The 22997-nt window shown below is 51.6% G+C and overlaps 8 protein-coding genes across 8 annotated transcripts; 1 reads left to right on the forward strand and 7 right to left on the reverse strand.

The window, feature by feature from the left end:
- Positions 1–184: 184 nt before the first annotated feature.
- Positions 185–2770, reverse strand: EJ05DRAFT_471885 (uncharacterized protein). The gene is made up of 5 exons (XM_033743057.1): positions 2510–2770; positions 1861–2462; positions 1597–1810; positions 1262–1544; positions 185–1210 (listed from the first exon to the last, which is right to left on the reverse strand). The coding sequence occupies exons 1-5, from the start codon at positions 2643–2645 to the stop codon at positions 358–360; spliced, it is 2088 nt and encodes a 695-aa protein (XP_033605375.1). The 5' UTR covers positions 2646–2770; the 3' UTR covers positions 185–357.
- A 2004-nt stretch (positions 2771–4774) lies between these two features.
- Positions 4775–6486, reverse strand: EJ05DRAFT_20680 (uncharacterized protein). Its single transcript, XM_033739790.1, has 4 exons — positions 6448–6486; positions 6086–6382; positions 5139–6025; positions 4775–5074 (listed from the first exon to the last, which is right to left on the reverse strand). Coding segments are annotated over exons 2-4 (918 nt in total). The 5' UTR covers positions 6088–6382; positions 6448–6486; the 3' UTR covers positions 4775–5045.
- A 3678-nt stretch (positions 6487–10164) lies between these two features.
- On the forward strand, positions 10165–12303 carry EJ05DRAFT_471892 (acyl-CoA N-acyltransferase). Its single transcript, XM_033743058.1, has 4 exons — positions 10165–10676; positions 11320–11790; positions 11841–12080; positions 12181–12303. Exons 1-3 carry the CDS (start codon positions 10386–10388, stop codon positions 11871–11873), a joined length of 795 nt encoding a protein of 264 aa, XP_033605377.1. The 5' UTR covers positions 10165–10385; the 3' UTR covers positions 11874–12080; positions 12181–12303.
- On the reverse strand, positions 12072–14452 carry EJ05DRAFT_506589 (tripeptidyl-peptidase 1 precursor). Its single transcript, XM_033747835.1, has 2 exons — positions 13996–14452; positions 12072–13843 (listed from the first exon to the last, which is right to left on the reverse strand). The coding sequence occupies exons 1-2, from the start codon at positions 14213–14215 to the stop codon at positions 12198–12200; spliced, it is 1866 nt and encodes a 621-aa protein (XP_033605378.1). The 5' UTR covers positions 14216–14452; the 3' UTR covers positions 12072–12197.
- Positions 14453–14698: 246 nt separating this feature from the next.
- On the reverse strand, positions 14699–15285 carry EJ05DRAFT_471894 (uncharacterized protein; the record flags this gene model as incomplete). Its single annotated transcript, XM_033743059.1, has 1 exon — positions 14699–15285. A coding segment is annotated over exon 1 (238 nt), but the record flags the coding sequence as incomplete, so codon positions are not given.
- A 1007-nt stretch (positions 15286–16292) lies between these two features.
- On the reverse strand, positions 16293–17176 carry EJ05DRAFT_433082 (uncharacterized protein; the record flags this gene model as incomplete). Its single annotated transcript, XM_033741591.1, has 2 exons — positions 16293–16983; positions 17061–17176. 2 exons carry the CDS (start codon positions 17174–17176, stop codon positions 16293–16295), a joined length of 807 nt encoding a protein of 268 aa, XP_033605380.1.
- Positions 17177–17599: 423 nt separating this feature from the next.
- On the reverse strand, positions 17600–19529 carry EJ05DRAFT_433556 (Vps36-domain-containing protein; the record flags this gene model as incomplete). The annotated part of the gene is made up of 3 exons (XM_033741609.1): positions 17600–19186; positions 19238–19373; positions 19429–19529. The coding sequence occupies 3 exons, from the start codon at positions 19527–19529 to the stop codon at positions 17600–17602; spliced, it is 1824 nt and encodes a 607-aa protein (XP_033605381.1).
- Positions 19530–19870: 341 nt separating this feature from the next.
- On the reverse strand, positions 19871–22429 carry EJ05DRAFT_471896 (acetyl-CoA synthetase-like protein). Its single transcript, XM_033743060.1, has 4 exons — positions 22360–22429; positions 21771–22266; positions 20159–21716; positions 19871–20109 (listed from the first exon to the last, which is right to left on the reverse strand). The coding sequence occupies exons 2-4, from the start codon at positions 22214–22216 to the stop codon at positions 20023–20025; spliced, it is 2091 nt and encodes a 696-aa protein (XP_033605382.1). The 5' UTR covers positions 22217–22266; positions 22360–22429; the 3' UTR covers positions 19871–20022.
- Positions 22430–22997: the final 568 nt, after the last annotated feature.

A 22997-nucleotide genomic window follows, 5' to 3' on the forward strand; every position in this document is an offset into this window, starting at 1 on the left:
TATGAATGTATGAATGTATGAATGTATGAATGTATGAATGTATGAATGTATGAATGTATGAATGTATGAATGTATGAATGTATGAATGTATGAATTATGAGCCAATGTTCAATATACCTTTTCCATGATTTTCACACAAGGCTAGTGAGCTTGAGTAAATGGTAGATTAACGACACATATAGCCAGTCGATCTTCAAGCTGAGTGAGAATCTTAAGACGGTGGCTTGGACGTGGCTTTTTGACATTAAGCTAGGATACACGTGTTCTGAGACTATGGATCTAACATAGACAGATGAGACTCGCGGGTATAGAGTACAACAATAATGGATTAACATCTAAAAAGTACAAAGGGAAGGATCAGATGAACGTCTTGCCTACATCCTCCGGCCTGTACGGACTTGGATCTCGCACCGGCTGACGGAACGGGCTTATTTCCCTTACCGAGGCTCTCTGGCCCGCTTGAGGTATCCGGCCGTTTATGCCAGGACTCTCTCCATCACACACAATAATTGTTCCCATCACTGAACTGATGTCCGACATTGGCGTCTGTCCCGTTGGTGTCAGTCCACCCGGGCCCGTATTACCGTTTCTGTAAAAGTCTTCTGCATTATCAAGTTTGGATACGGATGAGACTGAGAACGAGTTCCGTTGTCCCGGAACGTCTAGTCTCGATACCGAGGAGACAGAACATGACGTCCGATGAGCTGGAACCTGTCGGGACCAGGAATTGATGCGAGAGTGGCCAGATTTGCGCATTGTCGCAGGTACTGCATCACGATAGCCGCTACTGTACTCGTTGTCTGGTACATGTAGAAACCCATCCTTTTCAGGCTCGCTCTCACATATCGTAAGGCTGGAAGTTTTTGAACGATACATATATCTGTCTGGGCGGTGGTCTTTCCTCTTGCGAAACCAGAAGCATGCCAGACCCAGAATTGCTAAGACAATGAACGAACCACCCACTGCGCCACCGATGGCTGCCTTTTGGGACGTTGATAGAGATCGATTCCTGTTCGATGGAGGTGTTGAGTTGGGTCCGACAGGAGATTCGGTTCCACCTGGGGTTTGTACTGGGTCAGTCTGTGCGGAATCTGGGGGTTGGCCACTTTGAGTCTCTCCAGGCGATGTTGGGGTGGTAGGTGGTTCCTCATCGGCAATTCTTTTTGTGAATATCTCTTTGAGGCTGGGCTCGAGGTCTGGGCTGAAAACCCTGAGAACTCGTAAGTATTGAGTGGGGTAACCGCGTGCAATCACTACTTACTGGCTCCCAATTGTGGAACTTAACTTTGGATGCACCGAGAAAGGCTTATCAACTGGATCAAATTCATCCATCCAATAATATTCAGACAGATCAAGGGATCTCAACACCGGTTTATTCTTTGGAGAGCTACAGTCTACCACGCTATTATCGTCTTTATTGATGACCTCACCGCCGAGAACGACTCCGTTGTTGTGACCATGTTTGAAACAATGGTGGTTCCGCCGTCCTGTCTCTCTGGAGTCATTCATAGAAACCCACTTGAAGGATGGAATAGTAAGAACCCCTGAGCGCATTAGGCAAGGAAACAGCCATCGTACAGCGGTAGAGGTACTTACAGACGTCGTCTTTTGATTCAGTGTTATCTTCGCCACCATTAATGGTAATGAAAGAGGAGCTGTTGTCAGGTGCCTGAGTGACCCAGCCGCAAAAGTTTTTCCGCGTTGACGGTAGATCTAAGGTAGCGGGGGTATTAAACCATCTACTTGACTCAATGTCATAGATATCAATCGAGTCCATGGCAGCCATAAGATCATTGCCGTTGGCTTGCAACTAGCTTTGTTAGTCCAAGTCTGAGATATATTAGTTCCCACCCAACTTACGGATACAACACCACCAAGCATTACCAGAATTCCTTGGTTGCCATATGGTAGGTAGAACATTGGTGCCTTGGTACGTTTTGAGCCAAGTATTGAATCAGCTGGTGGTTTTCTGTAGGAAATCACAGGGTCCGCGGGATCCGTCGAATTGAGTTCGATAATTCCAACTTCGGAGCTACCAAAGGTACCGCCAGAGAAGAAAGAGGTGTTGAAGCGCCTGATACTAGCATAGGCAGCGCCAAGACCATCCCCAGTCGGCATCTTCTCTCCTGTCACAACCCACTGTTTCCATGAATGTTGTTCTCCAAACGGGGTAAAGCGCCATAGCTGAGACGATAGCTTATTGTCAGAGTCTCTGGCAACGGATAGATCGTACATGTCTGTACGATCGAACCACATGGCCCCTCCAACCTTTACGTTCGCAGACGAGTTCTGATGTCCAGCAGGAAGGGCCGTACTGATCACATTGGTCAAGGTGTCGGCCAGATCTCGTGTTTGGGCTAGGTCGATCGAAAGCAGAGAGTCCGTTGGATAGGATCCTGCCGGATCTTCCGTTAATGTAACATTTGAACCAGCCATGAATATGCGGTTGTCGAACAATGCCGCTATAGGGAGTCAATAAGTTGTTGAGCCATAGGTATACAAGACTTACCGCGGCCACCCACGAGTCTACACACTTTGGCTGTAGGGGCGAATGAGCCAGCTTGGGCGCAACCCTCACGCACACCCAAACATGCAAGAAGAAGTGCTGCACGAACGCAACTTGATGCTGGGTATATCTTACCCATTGTCTCTTACGATGAATATGTGTAGAAGCAAAGAGGTCAAACTTTTCAGGAAGACAACGTAGACGGCCAGACTCTAAAGAGGTTTTGGGTTAAGGGGAGTTCCTGTTCAAGACCTCGATGCTGCACAGAAGCTAGCTCGAATCAGTGAAAAGGAAATGAATGCAAGCGTCTCAATGCCATCGCGCGCGCTTCATAAGTTACTCTTGGCCTATAAATCGGGCTCATGGGGGGAGGACCATACAAGCGCCGCCAAGCATGCTTATTTGAAACACGAAGCACAAGGCCGCAAATAGCATATTCTCCAAGATCACCCATTATTAGAACTATTGTTTCACGCCTCTAGATTTGCTCTAGCATTCAATATACGACCTCAGCATGTTTATGGCGGCAAGACAAAGCATGCTTTACGGTAGTACCGGTGGTCCGAGCAATGTTTACCGCATATCTTGGTCCATAAACCATGCCACATCGGCTGAGAGTACTTCTAAAGATAAGTGAGGTCTATCGTGGGTTGTGGGTACCACGAAGTGGGTGCTTTGTACCTTTGGAGAAGGCTCTGGATATAGGGATATAAACGGTGACGCTTTACGCCGTCAGGGTATTGAGAATTAGGATATTCATTTCGGGCAAACGCAAGCAGGGCACCATCATGCAGCAGAGAGGATTGATGAATGACGATGCCTGGTATGTAGGCAGTGGTAAAGGATCCCTGATGTCTGTAGTCGAGCCGGTCGCCGTTTCAAGGGTGGTCAAGGAAAGAAGCGCACGAACCAGATCCTACGCGCCCCAGTACTCAGCCTCACCCGCAGCCCTAATTAACCACTCCCGGCGCTTATCCTATCTCAGTCACTCACTTCTTAGCCCACATGTACCACTTTGCCGAAGACAACACCTAAGAACCCCTTCTTCTAACTAATTATCAACCAAAGTCCATGATACACCCTCAGCGAAACCGTTTACAAAACCATGTGCACTCTCGGACTCCCTTCTATCAGCAACGCCCACACTATACGTATATCTCCCACCACCTAATACTAACCGTTTCGTCTTCGCGCCGCACCGCGCCAAACCCACACGAGTGCTTGCTTGCTTGCTTGCTTGCTTTGCAGCGCTCCCCATAGCCTCGCGGCACAGTCTCGCCGTGGTTGGGTAGTTCTAGATGCCTGTCCTGTCAGGTGTCGTGTCTGATAGGATCCAAGATACGCGCCCGAGACCTGATCCTGTTGTGTTGTTGTTGATGCCTGCAAGCTGTACATGATTAAACCGTCTGTGTGTATGTATGTGTGTGTACTAGCCGGGGCGCTTAAAATAACGAGTTCACAATCCATCCATGCACGGCACGGACGGCGGCGGGTGACCTTTTGGTGCCTTGCAGGATTGGGATGGGATCCCTTTCGGGTAATTAGGGATGGATTAGTTATAGGCGGGTCCTTGTGGCGCTCGCTTGGCTATGGGATGGTGAGGTCAAGCTTTTTTAGTTCTTGTTGTTGTGATCGAAAGCGTCTGCTCTAATTAGTAAAGCCATTGCTCGACTCGGGATGCTGCTCTTCTTTGACCTCCCTCCCTCCCTTCTTCCATGGCGTAATTATAGATGGTAATTATATATGTGTGGCTGAATAGATGGAGCGTACTCCGTCATATTTTCGACCTTGTTCTTCAGTTCCATTCTTTTCGATATATATATTTTTATATATATAGCAAACTATTATTATTTTTTTATATCTAATAGTTTATCAAAACAAAGCTCGAATATGTCGACGACAATGCGACTCACTTCCAGACAGGGTATATGCTGGCCATCACGACCACCCAGCATTGAACAATTAGCACAGCCGGCGCGGCCATCCATGTGATTCATTCATAGCAGATGTAACACTGCTCGGATCTGATAACAGCTTCCTCAGCCGCAACCGTTATTTGTCCATGTACCCTGCTTCACTGCCCCACTACCGAGAACTAGACGTCTACCGATGATGATCTCCGGCATGACATATTGTCGGGTCGACTTTACGCGAGGATTGCTTCGAGGGCTGTGTGGCCCCGTTACAGGCCGGATATAGAGAGACGTCAGAGCTGTCGTCTCCCTGCCTACCTACCTACCTACCTACCTACCAGGAGACCTGACATTAGAACAGGTCGATATTCTGGGGTACTGCTTTTTCTATACTTGTACAAAGGGATTTGCCCATGCGGGACTGGTAGAGTAAGACCAAAATGGCAATGCGAACGCGCCCTGGAGTCTCAAGACGAGTACTCGCTCGCAGGCTCTAATCAACAAATAATTATACCCAGAACCCAGACCGAAATCCCAAAGCAACGCAATCCAGACGCTCAGCCCACCCCCAAAATAAAGCTCAAGCCAACCTCGACACCGACACCACACCATCCCCACTCCCCACTCTATCGCACTTCCGCTTCCGAACATAAGTCTAGCATCAATAAGCAACCCATCCATCTCTCCAGCACAAGTCCAAAAAAAAGAAACACACACACTCACATAAGTATAATGCCTCTCCCCCACGCCCCCTCCCCACGCCTCCACATCAAAAACATGCGTCCGCACCAGCTCAAACGCACACCCCTCATACAGCCTCCGCGCCGCAGCCGACGCATCCAAGTACACCTCGACCCCCAACTCATCCGCCCTGTCCAGGCCCCACTGCATCAACCGACGCGCGATCCCGCGGCGCTGGTACGCCGGGAAGGTCGTCATGGAGTTCAGCATCACGTACGCCTGCCTGCCCGCCATCACCTCCTTGCGTGTCTCGCGCAGCGGCGTCAGGAGCGCGTTTAACAAGCGCACGTTTAGCTCGGGCGGGGGGTCCGGATGCGCGGTATATGCCGTCTGGACGGGCGGAGCAGGGCCGCGGGCCGGTGGGGGTGCGGTCGGGAGACTTCCTTCTGCGTGTCTGTCTGCGGCTCCGTCTGCGGCTCCGTCTGCATGTCTGTCCCCACGCCCGTCCGTCTCGTCCCTAGCACCCGCGTAAACGGTCCATTTCGCGATTGCCGCAATGGTAGGTGGCGTGGTGCTTACGTCGACGGCCTTGAAGGCGTGCACGCCGGGCTGAGACAGTTCCTGCTCGCGGGCGGCGACGACGCGGGTCCAGGACGCGGGGCTGAAGGGGCGAAGGGCGAGGAGGTCGCGCATGTGGTCGGCGTGGCAGGTGTAGTGCATGATCTGCCATGTTCTGCAGTCTTCGGGTTTCAGGGGGAGGATCTGGATGGAGGAGGAGGGTTGGGAGGATATGGGAGGAGGGGGGATGAGGGCGAGTTCGGAGGCGGGTGCATTGTCCATTGTGCTTGTACTGCTAAGGAATGGTGGTGAGGGGGAGACTGCTGATGCGAATGTAGATTCGTGTTCCGGTTGTTGGTCCTCAGACCTAGAGGAGTCTTTGGCATTAGACCTGCTCTTCTTCTCTCACGATGGAGACTCGACAAACATCAGGAGCACACCAAGTCGTGCCCGTGAGTCATCTCTTAACGCAAATGTCTATGCTCCATGGTAATTAGCTTCCATTATTAGAAACCCACTGAAAGTGAATGTGATTACTAAGGAGGGGTAGTAGTGATGTCGGGGAGCTCAAAGGGCGTTTTCCAAGATTAACAACCTGTTTGTCTTTATCTTAGTAAGCGTAGACTCCCTATCATGGATAAAGAAGAACTATGGAGAAGTGCTCTAGTCTTTGTAAGCATCTACGACTGTTTAGCTCTTTGATTACACAAGTTCGAGAAGTATACTAAAATACTATAGATAAGCATATATCAATCATTTACAATGTTCTTCGATAACGGATTGACCTACCAGACAGACCGGCCCTCTAGCAAAGGTAAATAAACTACCTGCACTGTCTCCACTCTGGATATGATTTGGTAGAGTGGTGTGAGGGAGGATGAGCTTGTGGCGAGGTTACGAGTTTCGGCTTATGTGTTTGGGCATTGGGCTGGACTGGAGTGTTCCAAGATTTGGGGTGTGACGGCCGCTTGTAACGGTTCACCGGTGATGCTACCTGCTGTGATGAGATCATGAGTACGCGCTCGTGTGAGTGCAAGGCAAAGAGCCCCCTGTGAGATCAACATCTTTTCTCACTTTTGTAAAGTCAAAAAATGCGACTGTTGCCATTTCTACCATTGTGCACACAGTCTAGATGCTCGTATAAGTCATCAGAATTCCGTCCCGACCGTGCGCCGACGCTACATGCTCAGAATGACTCTGGACTCTAATGTGCCAATCCCCGTAGACTTTGTATATCAAGACTCAATGGAACAGGAAGCCGGCAGCAAGTTCGACGTTGCCGTCGGTTGCCTCCAATGCCTGGACGGCTTCTGTCTCTGAGAAGCCAATATCGGTCAGTTGCCGTATTGTTTCAGCAGGGAAGCGCTTGGGTTGTGCAGCTGCTGGCGTCTGTGTCTGAGGAGCCTTTGAGCCCAAGGTTTGGCCCTGGCCTTGGAAGTTCTTTGATGCTGAGCTGGGTCCAGCACCTCCTGACCCTGAAGCCTCTGCAGAAGTCCCAGCCGGTCGTACGACGCCACTACGGCCTCCAATCTCGGTACCATTCGGTCCTGGGATCGTAGGTTCGCTCAAAGCTGCTTCCTCCATCTGTCTGGGTATCTCATGCTCGGGAAGAAAGGGAACTTCAATTCCCTGAAAGCAGAGCGCGTTCTTGGCCAGGTCGATGTTGGCCTGGTATCGCTTGAGCATGTCAAGGCCGAACAGCAGATCGACGTCTTTGCCCTCCATGACGGTGAAAGCGCAAGGCATGACAGCACCACCAATCTTGATCTCGGCGTGATGGACACGACCAAGGATCTTGGCGGTTCCCACGCCACGTGCTTCGCCAGAAAATCGCGTGTCGATGAGTCGCATGATGCCGCACTGCTCAGCACACGAAGGCGACATGATCGTCACCTGTGCCCCTGAATCAACAAACGCCTTGATCGGCCGGCCGTTGACCTCGGCATTCACATAGAGCATGGTGACTCTTCCAAAGGCTGGAGAAGAAATGTCAGCAGCGGCATGGGCATGCATAACGGGGAACAACTTGCCTTCGGGGTTAGCTTCATATGCATGTTGGAGGTTCTCCATGACGCGGTCCTGTCTGATCATCTCTTCAATCTTTCGCTGAGCCTCGACGTTGAAAGGATCCTCGTTCAAGAGAGTAATCTGGCGTTGTCTTTCACGTTCACGAGCGTTCTCGTTGTGCTTCATTTCGCTAAAGATGCGGGTGAATTGAGCCGAGTCATTTATAGCATTCGAGAGAGGAGGATTCTGCTCCTTAAGTTGTTGTAGAAGATTTGAGTCGCCGAGCACTCTCAGTCGCACAGTCTCCGCCTCTTGTGCGTAGGTGCTGTCTGGAGCAGGAGGCCTGGAACGGTTCGCCGTCCGCGCTTGGGTCTGTGTATCCTGACCTTGCTGGCGCACAAGCAAGACCAACATCTGGCCATTAAGCGCGGTTGGGTCTATCTGGCGATTGTCGTCTTTCAGATGCTCGCCATTGAAGTAATACTGCTGATGCTGTGCCGAAAAGCCGACATTGTTGGCCACCAGCTCTTTCAAGGCTCTGACTGAAAGCTTGCCGGCGGCAATGGAGGTGTCTGGTATGTCGAGAGGGATGACTTCCTGGTCCAAGGCCTGACCTGGAGCATTGATGAATATGGTAATGGTAGCCCTATATGCAGACAGAAGTGGAAGATTAGCGCAGGTCGCACAGCAGACGGATTGGGCCGGCCGCTCACATGGTTGCGTTCTGCAGGCCACACTCAAAACGACCCGAAGGCTGTCGCACGCGGCGTTTTAGGAAGGAGATGGCGGATGAGGAGGTATCTGGGCAGGTAAAGCTTCTAGAAGAGGAGTTGAAGAGGACGGCAGAGGATCAGTCAGCGTGGCTTGTGCATCAGATTGAAGTCGTACTCACAGATATAGAAGTGATACTATAGACACGACGGGTAGCGAGGGCAGCGTGAGGGCGAGATGGTGGATGTCCAGCAAGGTCCGCTCGGCGGGGATGGATGGTGGTCGGGTGGTGGATAAGAGCAACGATTTTGTGAGACAGCCACACGGACAGGCGAGCGAGGCTTTGAGTGAAGAAGGAGTGGAGGAGCTTTGTAAACACGATTCGAGATGATGGCCTTGATCTGAGTAGGCGTTCGGCTTAGAAGGCGGTAGAATGGCGTAGTAGATTCAAGAGGCAGAGCATTTAATAATCAAGGACCAGCTTGCAAGTGTGAGTTTCTCGGAGCAGCAGCAGCAGGTAGAGCAGCAGTTCTGGTTGAAGATGTGGCGGGGCAAGGATGAGTAAGGTAATTAGTGAGACAAAAGAGAAGAGAGGGAGGAAGAGCGGCGAGTGCAATGGAAGCTTAAGAGAAGGATGATATAGCAGCTGGCTTTACGGCGTGTGGGTGTTGATGAAGGGGGAGAAGCTGTCAAGAGACAAGAGTGCAGGATGGATTGAATCCATGATGACGATGGATGCTGAAACGCGTTGACGGACGAGACGAGACTGAGCTGCGAGCCCCGCGCCAAGGAGGAGGTGGGTGCTAAAAGTTGGGGGAGAGGGGCAGCAATTAGGTAGTGGCTAGGATGTAGTAGGTGCCTGGTAATAGGTGCTTGATAGGTGCTTGATGGGTGCTTGATAGGTGCTTGATGGGTGCTTGATAGGTGCCTATTAGGTGGTGGTGGTGGGTAGGCGGGTGGGCAGCCCAGCAGATAATTAGCCGCAGTGCTTGAGGAGCAGCCAACCGAAAAACCAGCCAGCACCTCCCCGCCCGCCCGCCACAATAACCCTTCAAAAGCCCCCCGTTCCCCCAGGGCTAAGCGGGCATGCAGAGGCTGCGTTTGACAGCCTGACACGCTGGACACACCCTGACACACCCTGACACGGGGGCTTGACGGGCAGCCACTGCAGACTCTCAAGATCTCATTAGCCAGCCCTGTTCTCACTTCCCCGCTGGTGCACAGGCGGTGTAGAAGGCACTGCACCATCCATACCACATATCATTAATTCCCACAGTACCCAGTCCCACCATCTACTGTATATAGGATTCAGGAGCACTGGCCAGCAAGTGCTCCCTCAATCGTTGTTGATGCCTCATCGCCGATATAATAGCTTAATAAGATATGCACCTCTTAAACGTGCGTGCATCATCAAACAGTGGCGCAGTCTGTTGACTTCATCCAGCTACTAATTAATTACTGTACGCTGTCGTATGCCATCGCCAGCACCTATATTGGGCATCATCTTCTCCGCCTCAATGCAACACAGTCAAGGCCCAAGTGCTGCCAGGCTTGACAGGCTTGACGGCATCCTCATATACCAGCGAGAACAAGGTGGAAGACCAATGTACGGTGACGATGCAGACTTGATATTATCAGGATGCCTCCTCTTATTGCACTCCTCTCACAAACCGCCGAATTGGGTAATAAGGCGTTGACCACCTATGGATCCATCCATTCATCTTGGTGGGGCTTAAGCTGCCTCATCGTCACTAATCACCACACTACTATTACTGTATTCCTGTACCTCAACCCTTCAACCTCATCCCATCTGCAGCTGCCCTCGTGCCCAACCAGACCTGCACAGCTTCACCAATTAATTCTTCGATTCATCGCTCTCTCCAAACTCTCACTCCTCCTCCTCCTCCTCCTCCTCCTCCTCCTCCAAAACCTGCCCAACGTCTGCCCAGACCGGCGCCACGCGCGCTACAATACCATTTCCCCCGGTCGCCCATATCACATCACCTCAGATGCCCCGCGATTTGGAGTCTGAGAGAGAGATCATCGAGAATCTACCCCAGCTCTCCCGCGAACCTGACAGTGGAGCTACTCCTGCTTCAGCCTCAATGTCATTCCGAGACATCATCTCTGGCGCTCCATCCGCTGCGGACAAAGGTTACTTCTTCGAGCCAGACGAGAATCAGAGCAAACGCGACGAGCTTCATCCCTACGTCCAGACCCTGAACGTCACCAATGTCGACAGCTGTGTAGCCTTAGAGGCCGCTGCATTCCCACCCCACGAAGCCGCTACCAAAGAGAAGGTGAGATTCTTTCCATCTGCCTCCTTTCGCTGTCTTGCCATTCGCTTTCCTTGCCCTTGGAACGCTGCAAAGGTCGTACAGCCATCTCGAAGCGACCTCTTCTCCGGTCAAGCTCGTATAAGTCATGTCATGTATGTTGTTGTCAGGATCCATACAATGCCTTCAGCCTACCATCACTTCGTGGACTGTGCCTAAACCAGTCGATCTTCTCTACCGTTTACCCTCTGGTCGCTACTTGATGCTTGGTCAACTGCTCGCGCTGGCCGCAGCTACACAGCATTCGTTCCCAGGACTGATGCTCCACGAACCAATTACGCCACACCATTATCCCGCAATCCCTGACTTGTGTACACAACAACGGTGTTGATGCAAGATGCCTCCAAACATTCGAATCCGGCTTGCACAAAAGACACGGGACGAATGCCTCTTCACTCATGCTTCGACCATGCAACTTGTCCGTTGTCGCGCAGACGCTCTTCAACGGGCCTTCACCGGAATCGAAGAGCCTGCATGTGCCTGACCGCCTGTTTCTGCCCGGTCTCAAGATCATGCATGGATGTTGTTTGTGACTGCAAGGGCATTAGCTATCGACAGTCGGAGATACTTCCGCTTCATGAGACTACACACTAACCAACATGTGCAGTTCGAGTACAGGTTCTCCGTCTGCGGCGAGCTCTCCCTGGGCATGTTCACCGCAACACCAACGAAAGACGCACCCGCAAATCTCCAAAAAGACGCCACGCTACATACGGCATCATCGACACTGATCGCGCACGTCGTCTCCACAAAGACAACAAACGACGTGGTGTCAGATGAAGACATGGATTTGCCCAAGAACTGGCAGACTGAGCGCCATTCCATGTCAAAGGCTGGTCACAAGGAGGAAGGCCGCACTATCGCTCTACACAGCCTTGCTGTTCTTCCTGCGTATCAGAAAATCGGCCTTGGATCCACCATCCTAAAGAGTTATGTGCAGCGCATGCAGAATGCCGAGATTGCAGATCGGATCGTGTTGCTGGCGCACGATGAGTTGGTACCATTTTACGAAAAGCATGGCTTCGAAAAGAAAGGCAAGAGCAAGGCTACTTATGGCGGTGGCAACTGGGTCGACATGGTGAGAGTCGCTGTGGGCCGTCGATTTTTGAGGCTCTGCTGACATATCAGGTGTATGAGTTTCCGATCGACGACTCCGAATAGTCTTTCGCTCGAGGATGAGCTTGCTTGAGGCAGCCTGTAATAGGCGTTAGGAGTCGCGATACTCGAGGCATGACTTACTTCATTGTAGCAATATTACCGCAATTACAAGTCCACCCAGCACACAAACTGACATTGATCCACCGGATTGTCTGCTTCTGACCAGTCGGCGTAGCAATCACAAATAGAACAGACGCTGATAGTGGCAGAGTGAGCTAAAGATTTATTTCTTAATATTAACATGGAGTGCAAAGACGCATTCTAAACTTTACATCACGTGCGTAGAGCAGCTGTGCTGACTGTTCAACAGCGTACGACGAAACACCTCTACTGATGCGGAAGCTTCCCACCAGCGAGCTTCACCAGCTCAGGGAAGATTGGCGTTCCTAGTCCGGTGACCGCATCCCATCCTTTTGTCGCCGGGAATCCGTCCACTCCACAGCCGACTCCGGAGCCCTCGGTGATATCCGTTAGGCCCTTGTATCCGACAGAGTACAGCCACGGGTTCAAGAACCCCAAGGGTCGCTTGCCGCTCGCAATCAGCGCATCATTAACCAGTGACAGAATTCCACCTGTCAGTGGGCAGCTTGCACTGGTTCCTGATATCACACCCTCGGTCCCGTTCCAGAAATACGCAAAGTAAAGTCCTTGAGCCGAGATGTCGGGGTATCCACGGCCTTTCTTGTTGTACAAGCCATCGTACTTGCCCTTCAGATCACTTACGTACTTGCTAACAACTTCCTTCTGATACCCCGGTGCCTCAAAGTAGTTTGAAAAGCCGCTGCCAGACGTGTAGTTGCCTCGAGTCACACCATCCGGCCCGGTGAAGGCAGCGCGGTAGGCGACGACCTCAGGCTGGAAGTTCTTCGTCGCGCCGACCGTCGTCACGTATGGGCAGCCCGCCGGGAACGAGGGTAGGAACATGGTGGTGTTCTTGCCATCGTTGGACACACATGTGCCATAGCGGCCGACGCCGTTGTCGCCAGAGCTGAAGAGCAGGGAGGTGCCGCGGGCACCGACTTGGGCAAATTGCTGGCACACGCGTGTGGCGTAGGACTTGGGGACGGTCTGCTCGTCGTCGCCGTACGAGGTGGTGATTACTTGAGGGAAGGACTTTTGGTCGAGCAGGTAGTTCACCCAAACGAGGTAGGGCTCGTTGGTGTTTGTGGGGGTGTTGATGTCCGGGATGAATGGCGGGCTGCCACCGGTGGAGTATGAGGTGATGGGCGTGCTGTAGCTGATTCCAGCAATGGCTTGCACGTCAAGGTTGGCTTCTTTCGATGTGCCCTCTTCGGTTTCAGCGGGTGTAAGAGGCTGGTCGCCGGGGCCGTTTGCAATGACAATCTGCTTGAAGTCACGCGCGGATGACACGGCTTCGGGGTTGTACTTTTGAAGGAACTGCTCCGTATCTGAGCGGATGGGGTGCTCGCCAAGGTAGTTGGTGAAGCCGATTGCGTTCTTATCAGCAGCCTGAGTCTTGTAGCCTTTTGTCTTGTATAGGGTCTTGAAGCACTCGGGCGTCACGGACGAGACATTGCACACCTTTGCAATCTCAGGGTCGTTCATCTTCTTTTCCGCGAGGCCATTGATGCTGAAGTCCTGCGCTTCCCAGATAGGAGATACGAAGGAGTCGACGCTTGCGGCGCGCGCACGGAAAAAGGACGTTGTGGGCTGGATGGTGTCGATGTGTGCATGCAGATGGCGTGGGAGCGACCAACCCTCAGTGCGTACAACACGGCCTCCGTCAGCATGCTCAAACGTGTGGTATTCGGTATCGAGGAGTCGCTCGATAGTCTCGACCGGGAGCGTGACATGGATCCAATCCTTGGCTGTGCTGTACGCAGTAGGCACGATGCCATTCTCCTCGAGCCATTCATGGATCTGGTCTAGAGAATCGTCGGTCGGCTTGATCAATTCCGTAACATCGTCCGCGGACAGATGGTCGCCGTAGCGGGGGTGGGCCGGGTCGGAGACTGTAAAGACGAGTCAGCGTCCGGAGCTGGATCCATACGCCACAAGAGCAGAGGAGATAAGACCTCGGCTTGGGGGGACTTTGTCAAAGCTTCTCCAAGCGAGCAACAGCAGAGATACGGCATGAAACCGTCCAATTGAAATTGCGGCTTACCTTCGTACAGATGCTTCTCAAGCTGCTCGAAGTTGCTCTGCTTGACCGCAATTTGCAGATTGATCAAGTGGTCTCTAGGAGCCTTGTCGAGCTTCCTCCAGGCACGAGGCTTGAGGTGCTTCTCCTTGACGGCGTAGGGCGAGCGCGCCTTGATGGGCGTAGCAATGGCCTGCGTCGCCACAAGGGCTGAGACGAACAACGACGCGATACCAACGACCATGATGTCAACCGTTTCTCCTCAATTCGGACTGGATCTAGCAATGACAGAGGAGAAAGAACATCATCACACGGGGCAAAAGTCTCTTTTATAGTCTCTCTACCATCCGCTGCAGCTCGTGCTCATCATACCGTGAGGGCGTTCCACTCAAGCACGACAGACTAGGCTTGTATGACCTACCCGGGCCCACGCCATGCGGGATAGATGAATCAAGCAGGTGCCTACGCCGTCACCAAGTAACACCCAACGGCTGTTTATCATATCGTCATTATCGATCCACCACCCAAACAGGACTCAACGTAAAGAGTTTATCAAAGGACCGCGGTGAGGCAAATGGCTCCATCCAACGCCTGTAGCCAATCAGCACTCTGCATCCATCTCGCGCGGACCCTGGCAGCCAAACAAACCCTAGCGTAATCTCAGGTGGGGCAGATGTGGCGCCCGCCATCTCGCATCGAGAAGGTGCGTCAACGCAAAAGGGAAGGGATTACCCCAGCCAGAGTGTTCAGGATAGGGCAGGTACGGCCAAACATGTAAGGATTATCTCATCGGCGTCAGCACAGCGCGGGGTTTTGGAATCCCATCATTGCCGGTTAGTGACCTCCGCCGCCGCCCTTCCGTCTGGTTAATTACAAGTACTAGCTGCTCCTTGGCTTCTGCTTGAGCCTTGTAGTGGTGACCTCGGGACGTTGAGGCTTGAGGCTTGGGAATGCTTGAGAAAGGCTTGACCTCGACCTTGGCCGTCGCATCTCTAAGACGAGGGTATACTGCTAAGTCCCTCATCGCAGAAAAGGTACAGTCCTTCCTTTACTTGATCCACTTTACTATTATGATGAATTTTCCAAAGAGAAATTATCGCAGCTTATGACACTCTTCAACGGGTGCTTGATTAGCAATTCTAAATACGCAACCTCTGATCTGCTTCGTTCATCTATACTGGCATTCGAAATTCTCTAGCGCTCTTCGCTGACACCAACAACAGGCGTGGAGACATCTAGCTGAGCTGGCTGAATGCCACCTCATTATGCCGCCGTTTGTACGTACGGTTACCTTGGCACACGCAGGAATGCCACTGCACGCTTCGGCATACGTACAAAACGCATTGGATACATCAAAGCATACATACATACACACATACACCCTCCTCCTCCCATTCCCCACCTTACAATCAGCACCGTAGAAGCACTCAGTCAGTCTAGTCAATCAATCAATCAATCAACCAACTAACCAATCAACCAACCAACATCCCCAGACACTGGCTGACCCACGGATAATCCTATGGATTGTGATGTATCGGAAAACGGAAATCCCAAGCGCGCGCGCGTATCATGCTGTGAACCGCGCGCTCGGGGCGGGCGGGGCGAGGGGAGGGATGTGTCTGGTATGTAGTCTAAAGGAAGGAAGGTAGGTAGGTAGGTAGGTAGGTACTTGGTTACTACTGTACGGAGTAGGCAGGCGCATCGCATGGACCTTTTTTTGGGGGGTAATGGGATGAGGTGTATCTGGGTATAGTGGGTATGTATTAGTAGGCTTGGACTTGCACTTGGACGAAGGATGGGGGATGGAGGAGGATGGAGGGTGGAGGATGAAGCATGGAAGCCAGCTGCAGGTATACGTGCTAGAATTTGAATATTCCAATGAGATACTGGATGCTCATCCACTCGCTTCATCATGACCTAATCTCTCTTACCTACCTACCTCACCCCAGGTATCAACCTGTCCACCTATCCATCCATGCCATGAACCAATGACGTTTGATGCAATCTTATTAGTGTGGTGTCCTATTATTACCATATCCGATACACCTATGTACATTGCTGAAACGCCCTCGTCGTCGCAAGGTCCCTCCTCCGACGACGAGAGAATGCCTTTTTCTCGTCATCGTGGAGATCGTCAAGAGTGGAGATGATTACCCTGAACAACCAACGCCCATGGACCGTCCATGAAACATAGAAACTCCAGCTGAAAACGCCCCGTAAATGCCGTTGTGAACCCCGTCTATTGTACAACCAACCACTCCTTCTTCCAATGCCGAATGTCATGTCTGAACGTCCATCTGTCCGTCCATCCGTCGTCCATCCTACTCAACCCCCGCCATCAACCCACACCGCATCCGCGCATTCACAACACCCCCAAGCCCAAACGCCGGCACGATCCGCGCGATCCTCGCAAGACAGCTCTTGCCCCATTCCGACGCAACCTTAGCCACGCGCTCGCGCGCCCGCACCCCGTCCCGATTATACAGATCGAGCCCGAGCAGATGCAGCGGCGTACTGACAACCTGCACGGCAGCAGGCGCGAGGAACTGCGCCGCCGTAGCACTGCTAACGTGTCTTTCCAGGCCCGCGCCAAAGCGGTCGGCGAGCCTGGGCGCGAGCAACGGCGGGACGTTGAAGGAGGCAAAGACGGTGCAGGAGTCGCGCAGTGCGAACAGGAGCATTGTGAGTGGCGGCACCGGGCGCGGGGACTTGTGTGTGGAGAAGAGCTTTGTGAACTGGGAGTCCTTGTAGAGGCAGAGCGAGAGGTTGGCCGTCGAGGTGGCGAGGAACTTGGGCAGGCCGGATGTCACCTTGTCTGCACTCTCTGAGCGCAGCGTGGACGAGGCCGTGTCTATTGCGTTGGCGGTCATGTATGTGCCCGTGTAGAGGGCGAAGATCAGGGCGAAGGGCTTCGAGATGAGGAAGCGATGGGGGCGGAGGAGGAGGTTTTTGAGCTGGGACTGGAGGCTCTGGCCGAGCGTGTTGCGCCCGGACGAGTTTTCGATTATACCACTGGAAAAATCTTGGTTAGGAGGGGGGGGTGGTTGCTGCAATTTGAAATCTAGAACTGCTGTCTCTCTGCTGCGTACCGGTCTATGATGGTGATCAATGGAGCTACGAGCGCTCCTGCTGTTGCAGCTGAAGCTAGATCGACTCCGAGTCGCAGACCCAGGTTCTTCGTATTCCACGTCGTCACAGGCGCCATGACAGGAGAGTCAATTGACGGAGTTCTGGATATACGCGACGTCGCCCAGTCGTTTGCTTCTATCGCTGCTGTCGGAATCGGTGAGGTTGACGTCGGGCTTCGAGTAGGCTCGCCGGTCCCCATGTTCCCTCCTCTTGGACAAGACGACTGGGACGACAGCAAGCATATGTCCTAATGATTAACGGTCCTTGGGGCTTCGAGGAAGTGATGCCGCCCTTGCAGATGGTGGATGAGAAGGGTCGCCCGGACTCTAAAGTTTTCATCTGCACGTCATCACCAGAATTACTATTCTCGGAGATCGCTCGGAATTTTCTCCGGAATTGGCGCGAGGGCTTAACTTTATCCGACCATCGTTGAAAGCACAATACAGATAGTCATATGAGTGCTTGATGTATGGCGTATACTTGTGTTTTTTATATGTGACTACGGCTGAGGAGGTTCCACCAGAAACCGATTCTCCCAAAACCGGAGTCCATCAAAGTCCTGATCTCGGCATAAAGCACCGTGTTCCTCTGCCATTTCCAACTCTTCGGTTGCAACACCAACACTCCATCCAAACTCTTCCGCAGTCTCCTGGGCTGTGATTCCCCTACCGTATAGATTCCAATCCCATCCAACATCTCCCGATGGTGGTTCATGATGCCTCCTCTTCAGCCAATTCAAAAGGCTGGCAATCGTTTTCTCGTCAGTCCTGTCGCGTCCCTGAACTGCAAGTAATCCACTCTTGAATCTGCGAAGTCTTACAGGTAGCCTGAGAGTGTCCCACATCTGAGCTGCTTTTTCGAAATCCGCAGGGCTGACAAGCTCAACGCCTCCTCGAGCCCGATTAAACACGGCCCAAAGGTCGACAAGCGTCATTATCCCGCCCTCTCTACGAAGAATTCCCCGTTTGTCATCAGTCAGAAATTCAGCCATGTTTCTAGAGAGTTCGGAAATATACAACGACTCCGACTTCGAGCTCAGCTTGTCCCTAGTCGTGGCAAGGCCCAATTCAGAGAGAGACTGAGACAATGCGGCATCAACTTCGGATGAGCCATTTGTATTCATGTTGGCCTGGGACGCGAATGATTCTGCCAAAGCAATGATCTCCTTCGCTGATGTCATTAGCGCCTCCAGATCTTCAAACGCAGTCCCAATGACGACTTCGTTATTCTTCATTTGCTCAAATCCTCTTCTTTCCAGACCGGCTATGCCAAAGCCTCGAGAGCGGGCATCTTGATCAAATCTAGTCTTACTGAGCTGATCTGAACCTGAAATTCCGGGGCTAGGGCTAGGCGCTGGTATCGGAGGTGCGTTTTGCAAAAGCCATTTGCGTTGAGTCAATGCAGTCTTGAGTCGTTCATAGAAGACCTTCTCGCCCCCGGCACGGAAAGAAAACCTGATACATGCGACGGAGTCATCTTGTGATAACGGTCCTGGTAGTGATGGGCCGGGCGATTCTGATCTCTGTGAGTGTTGCTCCAAGCCCGTACGGCTCTCCGCCTTGGATCCCAATGAGGCCCCACAGATCTCGCAAGTACTCAATGAAGGATGGTTTTGAAAGGTACAGCGTGCACACTGGATGGAATCTGTCGACAGTAGGGCAGAAACACGCGCGCAGTCAGGTGACTCTAAAGCCGAATTTAATTCCATCTTGCTTGATATATGCTGCTTCACAGGTCTGTTGGATAGCGCAGACAAAGCTGCCTTTGTGACGGTGATCAAGGGTGGTTTGATACCGCAAGCGAGACATGGTGGAAGAGGTGTGCGTGCATTAGCCGTGGCTGCGTCGAAATTTGACGGTACCGGGTTTGAGAAGGAGCATATAGGACAGATCCAAGTAGCGTTGATGTTTGCAGGCGCAGGTGGAGGAGCTGGGGTCAGCGGTCTTAGGGGACTGGACTGAGAAGTCGGTGTTGTTGAAGGACTGTGCCTTGTATTATGGCTTTGGAGAGTATGAAACTGGCCGAGTCCATGCTTCGATGCCTTCGGAAACATGCTGACTTTCGCAGACGATTTCAGAAACCCAGCCTAACCTCTATCAGAGAGACAATATCCAAAAGTCTAGTTGTATAGACGTACGTAGAAATCGGCGCGGTCAACATCCTTGAGGTTTACAGCTACGCTGTTGCGCCTCGGCTCTTCATTATCGACATAACACGCACGATGTGATGTCAAATATGCATGTCCATTCTGATACTGGGGTATCTTGTATTTCCTGTGGCTTGTCAGACGGACTCTTGGATGCGCAGGAAGATAAAGTAGATGCGTACCCCTCATACAACCCCACTACATCTTGCACGTATAATAAGCTTTCATCCTGAAGAAGCGACGGTCGCAATGCGGTAGTCAAATCGAGATGGTAGAGGAACATTCAGCATGTTATAGAGGCGCTGTGCTGTATGTTCAGAAGTTGAATATGCCACGATAACAAGCGACCTTGCGGCTGCTAGGCTGCGTGCCGACAAGACCCATCCATGTTAGTCATAGTGGCTTCTACTGGCTGAGACTTCCTAGGTACCTTTCACATGACATACTCATTCTTCACACACATTCAATACGTCACAGCGCCATGTGCCTGTACCTATTACTCAATTGATGTGAAGCCACTGTTTGGGCCTCTGGTTCATAAATGTGCTCTTTGGTGCCCAGTACCCCAACGTGGCCGGTATCTCATATATCAAGCAGCTTGAGTCAGAGGCAATCAGATTAAACAGCTATGTACTTGAGGTATCCATTATTACATACAAAATGGGCTTCATAGCATCATGGGCTCGCAATAATATAAGTTATACTTGAACAGATACGACGAAACCACCTGGCCTTGCATCTTCATTTCAGCATGAAGTACCTTCTTGTGGGCCTCTCTATTTGCTATATGCACGGTCTATATCCTTCTGGTACTTCGTGAAGATCTTCTTACGGTCGATCTTCTGAGCCGCAGTAGTGAATCCCTAAGTACTATTAGCATACGGTATTTACACAGCATTAGCAGTAGCTTACATTTTGTGGTGTCCACTCTTCATCGGCGAGCACAAGCCCATCGATGAGCTCAAAACCAGCGAGACGGCCTTTGCGCCCGGCCTCTTGGAACTGTTTGAGCAGAATATCTTTGAGTTTCTCATTGTGAATGAGCTCCTCGATATCGCCGCCCTTGATACCATTCTCGGTGGCAGTCTTCTGCACTACTGGCTCTGAAGGAACGACGATTGCGATTGGTTTCGATTGCTCAGGATGAGCATAGACGCAGATATTTAGCACGGCTGGATGAGTCCGGTAGATTGATTCGAGCTTCTCAAGAGCAATGTACTCGCCGTTCAGGGTCTTGACCAGGTTTTTCTTACGGTCGATGATCTTGAGATTACCCCTCTCATCGAATTCTCCGATATCACCTGTCTTGAACCAACCATCTTCTGTGAAAGATTCTTTGGTCTCATCATCCAGATCGAGATATCCAGAAGAGATCGAGTCGCCCCTAATCCAGATCTCGCCCTGTGGGCGAGGCTTATTAGTGGAGTAGTATCCAGCATCGGCAAAGTCGACCAGCTTGGTCTCGATACTAGTCGGTAACTCGCCAAGTGCATCGTCAGTCCAGGCTTGTGGATCCATCAAGGCGCCCATGGCCGATGTCTCGGTCAAGCCGTAGCCATTGATCATAGCGGTGATTGCAATAGATATGAAGCGTTGGGTGTCCTGTGCAATGGGTCCGCCGCCGTTCAAGCAAAGCCTGAGCCTTCCACCAGTAGCCTGTCGAACCTTGCTGAATACGATGCTGTCCAACAAGCCGTAGCCAGGAATGCCGTTATTCAACATAAAGCTTTTAGCAGCATATGCACCCCAAAACATGTTGGATTTGAGCATTCCACCCTTTTGTACGTTGGCCATAATCCCCTTCTTCACAGTCTCCCAGACCGCAGGTACACCAATCAGCACCGTTGGCTTAAATTCACGAATATCTCCCTTGCAGTTGCGCATAGAGGTGTCGGACAGAGTCTTGCCGTTACCGTAGCCCATTGTGCCTCCCCAGAACAGTACAGCGTTCTCGAATACAAATTCAAAGATATGAGCTGATGGGAGATATGTTAACAAACTGTCACCAGGACCCAAGTACTGGCCGACTACCGGGTTAACACCAGCTAGTGCTGCGACGACATTCTTGTGTTTTAGCAAGACGCCCTTTGGAGTTCCCGTTGATCCCGATGTGTACATGACGCAGGCCAAGTCCTCGGGCTTTGGCATGACTGCCTCAACTGGGTTTTCTTCACCCAGCTTCTGAAGGTCTGCGATGCTGATGATTTCAACGTCATTGTATTTCTCTTTCAGTTTGCTTATGTCGTCCTGCTTGACCTCGGTCGCATCGTCATAGATGAGGTGCTTGAGATTCTCTCCAGCTGATAGAGGATTCAAAAGCTTGACCAGTAGAGTTGAGTCCAGATACATGGCTTTGGACTGGGTCTGTTTGATCGAGTGGGTCAATCCTTCTTCTCCCAGGGTATCATAGGCGGTAACAATGGCCATGGATTGAAACATGGCACCGTGTGCCATGGAGAGCCAGTGGGCACTGACAAATGTTAGTATTGAATATAGGCAGTAGCGTCACGCAGCTCCTAATTACCTCGTGGGGGCATAAAGATGGACTTTGTCACCGGCTGTCAACCCGAGCTTCCGAAGACCAGCGCCATATTGCAGAGCTTGCTTCTCAAACTCAGAGAAACTCTGATACTTGTAGCCACTCATCTCGAAATATGTCCACTTCTTATCGACTTCTTGTTGCTTGCCATCGACCAACTTCTTGACCTTTTTGGTCTCATTATGCAACTTTATCAGCTTGCGAGTACCCACACATTTCGCATTGCCGTACTTTGTAGACGCATACTTGAGTATATCGGGGATAGTCTTAATCTCTTCGAGTGGCCTTGAGTGTAACTTGTCCTTGGCCTTGACGTTGCGTCGTGGTATCGTCTCGCCATCTACTTTTTCGAAGCCAGGAGCATTAACGGTGTGCGGGCCTGGCTTCAGTGATTTTGCCTGGGGCATATATGTCTTGAGGTCCTGCGGCATGGTGGCTTTCTACCTCCGTCGGTCGATTGAATGGAAATGTAGGTTGCGCGCTGAGACACATAAGTCAGCAGAATGACCAGGTGGCAGTACACGGTGACCCTCGGTTACGTAGCAGAGGTGTTCGCGGTGGCAAGTTCACGTACTGCGCTTCAAACAAGCTTCCCTGTCGACACAGACTTGATATTCGGGTGGGAGTTTAGGTGTGTAAGAACACAGCGGGTGTGCGATAGAGGGAGAAAGGGGATAATGGCTGGCTGGCTTTGTACTGACAGCGCAGTACAAGCGGTAAGGGTGTTGACGACCAGCACACGGGCGGAGAAGCTGGGCAGTGGAAAGCTACTAAGCCTACTATTAGGTCAACAGAGCTTGGGCCAGCGTCATCACACGGCCGCCTGCAGATTCCCAGGATCCTACGAATTAATAGTAGCCCTGGAGATATTATCATACGAATCTGTACTCACTAGTAATATTGACCAATACTGAGATTGAGGCAGGCAGTCAACCAATCAAATCTCTTTCCTATGACATTTCCGGTCCAACTTCTTCCACGGGACCTGATACAACCTGATGGAATTCACGTTCTTATGCCGCTTTCATAACTGGTTCGATATCGTGCCATCCACATAAGTCCTAAACTCATACATGTACATGAGCCAGTAGAAGGGCCTGATTCATTCCCCACTGATCGCCTGAGGCGTCTTGATGCGAAGCTGATACTTCACAAATTGAGTCAGGTACCTTGGCCTCAACAACGATCCTGGGGGAACCTTGCACCGAACTG

Source organism: Pseudovirgaria hyperparasitica, assembly GCF_010093815.1.
Source record: "Pseudovirgaria hyperparasitica strain CBS 121739 unplaced genomic scaffold EJ05scaffold_1, whole genome shotgun sequence".
Classification (NCBI taxonomy): Eukaryota; Fungi; Ascomycota; class Dothideomycetes; order Acrospermales; family Acrospermaceae; genus Pseudovirgaria; species Pseudovirgaria hyperparasitica.

What these genes read in the sequence shown, in the direction of transcription:
- EJ05DRAFT_20680 (XM_033739790.1), bottom strand. An exon ending in GAGGCATTATACTTATGTGA is followed by an intron (nt 5,075 to 5,138) that starts GTGTGTGTGTTT and finishes TATTGATGCTAG; the next exon opens with ACTTATGTTCGGAAGCGGAA.
- EJ05DRAFT_471892 (XM_033743058.1), top strand. Translation starts at nt 10,386, where the DNA reads ATGCCCCGCGATTTGGAGTCTGAGAGAGAGATCATCGAGAATCTACCC. An exon ending in AAGCCGCTACCAAAGAGAAG is followed by an intron (nt 10,677 to 11,319) that starts GTGAGATTCTTT and finishes CAACATGTGCAG; the next exon opens with TTCGAGTACAGGTTCTCCGT. An exon ending in GTGGCAACTGGGTCGACATG is followed by an intron (nt 11,791 to 11,840) that starts GTGAGAGTCGCT and finishes CTGACATATCAG; the next exon opens with GTGTATGAGTTTCCGATCGA.
- EJ05DRAFT_506589 (XM_033747835.1), bottom strand. Translation starts at nt 14,215, where the DNA reads ATGGTCGTTGGTATCGCGTCGTTGTTCGTCTCAGCCCTTGTGGCGACG. An exon ending in TGAGAAGCATCTGTACGAAG is followed by an intron (nt 13,844 to 13,995) that starts GTAAGCCGCAAT and finishes TCGTCTTTACAG; the next exon opens with TCTCCGACCCGGCCCACCCC.
- EJ05DRAFT_471885 (XM_033743057.1), bottom strand. Translation starts at nt 2,645, where the DNA reads ATGGGTAAGATATACCCAGCATCAAGTTGCGTTCGTGCAGCACTTCTT. An exon ending in TAGACTCGTGGGTGGCCGCG is followed by an intron (nt 2,463 to 2,509) that starts GTAAGTCTTGTA and finishes GACTCCCTATAG; the next exon opens with CGGCATTGTTCGACAACCGC. An exon ending in AGTTCCACAATTGGGAGCCA is followed by an intron (nt 1,211 to 1,261) that starts GTAAGTAGTGAT and finishes ACGAGTTCTCAG; the next exon opens with GGTTTTCAGCCCAGACCTCG.
- EJ05DRAFT_471896 (XM_033743060.1), bottom strand. Translation starts at nt 22,216, where the DNA reads ATGCCGCAGGACCTCAAGACATATATGCCCCAGGCAAAATCACTGAAG. An exon ending in CATCTTTATGCCCCCACGAG is followed by an intron (nt 21,717 to 21,770) that starts GTAATTAGGAGC and finishes AACATTTGTCAG; the next exon opens with TGCCCACTGGCTCTCCATGG. An exon ending in AAGAGTGGACACCACAAAAT is followed by an intron (nt 20,110 to 20,158) that starts GTAAGCTACTGC and finishes AATAGTACTTAG; the next exon opens with GGATTCACTACTGCGGCTCA.